General features: G+C 33.4%; 1 protein-coding gene across 1 annotated transcript; it reads right to left on the reverse strand.

Moving 5' to 3' along the window:
• Positions 1 to 279: 279 nt before the first annotated feature.
• LOC139857127 (xyloglucan endotransglucosylase protein 6-like) lies at positions 280 to 1935 on the reverse strand. Its single transcript, XM_071845853.1, has 4 exons — positions 1840 to 1935; positions 1646 to 1746; positions 1348 to 1541; positions 280 to 741 (listed from the first exon to the last, which is right to left on the reverse strand). The coding sequence occupies exons 1-4, from the start codon at positions 1859 to 1861 to the stop codon at positions 330 to 332; spliced, it is 729 nt and encodes a 242-aa protein (XP_071701954.1). The 5' UTR covers positions 1862 to 1935; the 3' UTR covers positions 280 to 329.
• Positions 1936 to 2142: the final 207 nt, after the last annotated feature.

Consider the following 2142-nt stretch of genomic DNA (forward strand, 5'->3'; position numbering starts at 1 on the left):
AAGGTAGAAAACACTTTTCTTGGTGAACCCAAATTTTGTTGAAAAATGATACTACCTGGCCCGGGAGAAATCCCGTGAGAGCGTATAATTTAATCCATGTCATCACCAATTATTTTAATTAGAACAATCCACAAAAATCCAAACATAATTAACACATATGTTTTAGAAAAATCACACTCAACCACACGTTTAAATATATAACCTTAAATTAAATCAACATCAACTAAAAATAGACTTATCATACATCAACAAAATATGCAACATGAAGCTCATGTTTTCCATTTTCCACCAACTTTTTACACAACATTTAATCCATCATCCTAACCAAACTAATGTCGATGGTGTTCACACTCGAGTGGCAAAGATGGAAACCTAGCCACGTCACTACAATAATCGTAAATCATATGGTTCGCTCGAACCCAAATTAATTGATGATTTTGATGTACATTTAACTCGGATAAAACCGGTTCGTCCCACCAACCACCAATGTTAGAACACCTTTTGGCGTTTTCAGAATCAGCAGTTGAAACGGGACACTCACAACCGTTGATCTCAAAACCCCGATAAGAAGCCACAAATGGGGCATGGGTCCAATCGGTTTTGACCCGACCCCCTTGTGTGGCCCAATCATCAGCATTCCATATTGAACTATACACACCCATGGCTTGATCTTTCGGATATGGTATCCCCTTGTGTTCCAAATTTGTGTGCACCCTAATTGGCGTCTCATCAACCAAAAACCTATAATAAAAAAAACATTTAATTAATAAATATTGTTACTCACAAAAAGACTAAAATGTACTTCATGTACGTGTCTAACCTTTATTAGTGTTTGTTGCATTATTTTCACTGCCCCTTTTAAATTTTTTTTTTTTCTAACAATCGTCGTTAAATGCATAAGTGTATTAATCATAGCAATTAATAATATTGATTTTTAGTTGTAGTTATTTATTAAAATTAAAATGTACAATATTTAGGTAACTTTAATTTTTTTCGTAAAAAAATCCTATTTTTACATATCGATCATTTCAGTACAGTATTTTTTAATAGGATGATTCATTAGACACGTTTATTATTTTATATTTTAAAATAAATATAAAAGCTACGTTTATTATTTCAGTACAGTTGTAAAGTTGTCCTACATGCAATACAGGTGTGACACTTGATGTGTAATAAGTAAGGTATTTACTTTTTCCTGCTTTCCTTTACAGACCCATCATTGCACATTTTTAAAAAAAGGAGTGATAAATAATGATGAAATACTGAAATGTACAAACATGTGAAGCGTATAAATGCAAATAACTCTACTGTGCTATAAAAACTTGTACACGTAATTTGTTAACTTACACAACTTGACGTTGGTTCCATAGAATGGAATAAGTATGGAAGTCTTTTGTTGGATCAAACCATAAATTCAACCTTTGTTCCCTATTGCCAACACCGTTTACGTACACATTTGTTTGCACAAGGTACGGTTCCCCTGTGGTGTTCCCCAGGAACTCGAAATCAAATTCGTGATGTTTTGGACCCTCCGATGACATCTGATCATCATATCACAAAACCACGTTACAAATAAGTAAAGAATATTTTCTAACTACAATAATTTTAAAAAATTACACATTTTTACATTAATTGATTAACTTACGTAGAATGCGGTTACGGTTCCGGCAGAATCACCTTGAACTAGCTTGATTTGTACGTTGACTTTACCAAACATGTACTTTGACTTTGATGAAAATCCAGCTCCTATTAAGTCGAAGTCAAAGTCAAAGTCAAAGTCAAAATCAACATTTTATACACATTGATGCGACATAAAATTAAACTAGACAATTAATTTACCAGAAAAATTATCAAGTTTCATATTCACAGCTTCACCATCAAATGAGAAATGGTCTGAAGCCCAATAAGGTTGAAATAATTCATCAAATTTAGCAGTTGCATTTGCAGAGTAAATTACACACAGTGAAGCAAACAGTGCATAAATTGTAAACTTAGAAACCATAATTTTAGAAAGAAATTGAAATTGAAATGAAATTTAATTTGGGTGAAAAAATGGGAAGAGTGTGGGGGTAGTTTTATAGTAGCAGGTAGTGAGTGAGGGTGGGCCACGTCGGAGACAGGTAGGCATGGTGAAGGATGACA

This window comes from Rutidosis leptorrhynchoides, chromosome 7, assembly GCF_046630445.1.
Source record: "Rutidosis leptorrhynchoides isolate AG116_Rl617_1_P2 chromosome 7, CSIRO_AGI_Rlap_v1, whole genome shotgun sequence".
Lineage (NCBI taxonomy): Eukaryota > Viridiplantae > Streptophyta > Magnoliopsida > Asterales > Asteraceae > Rutidosis > Rutidosis leptorrhynchoides.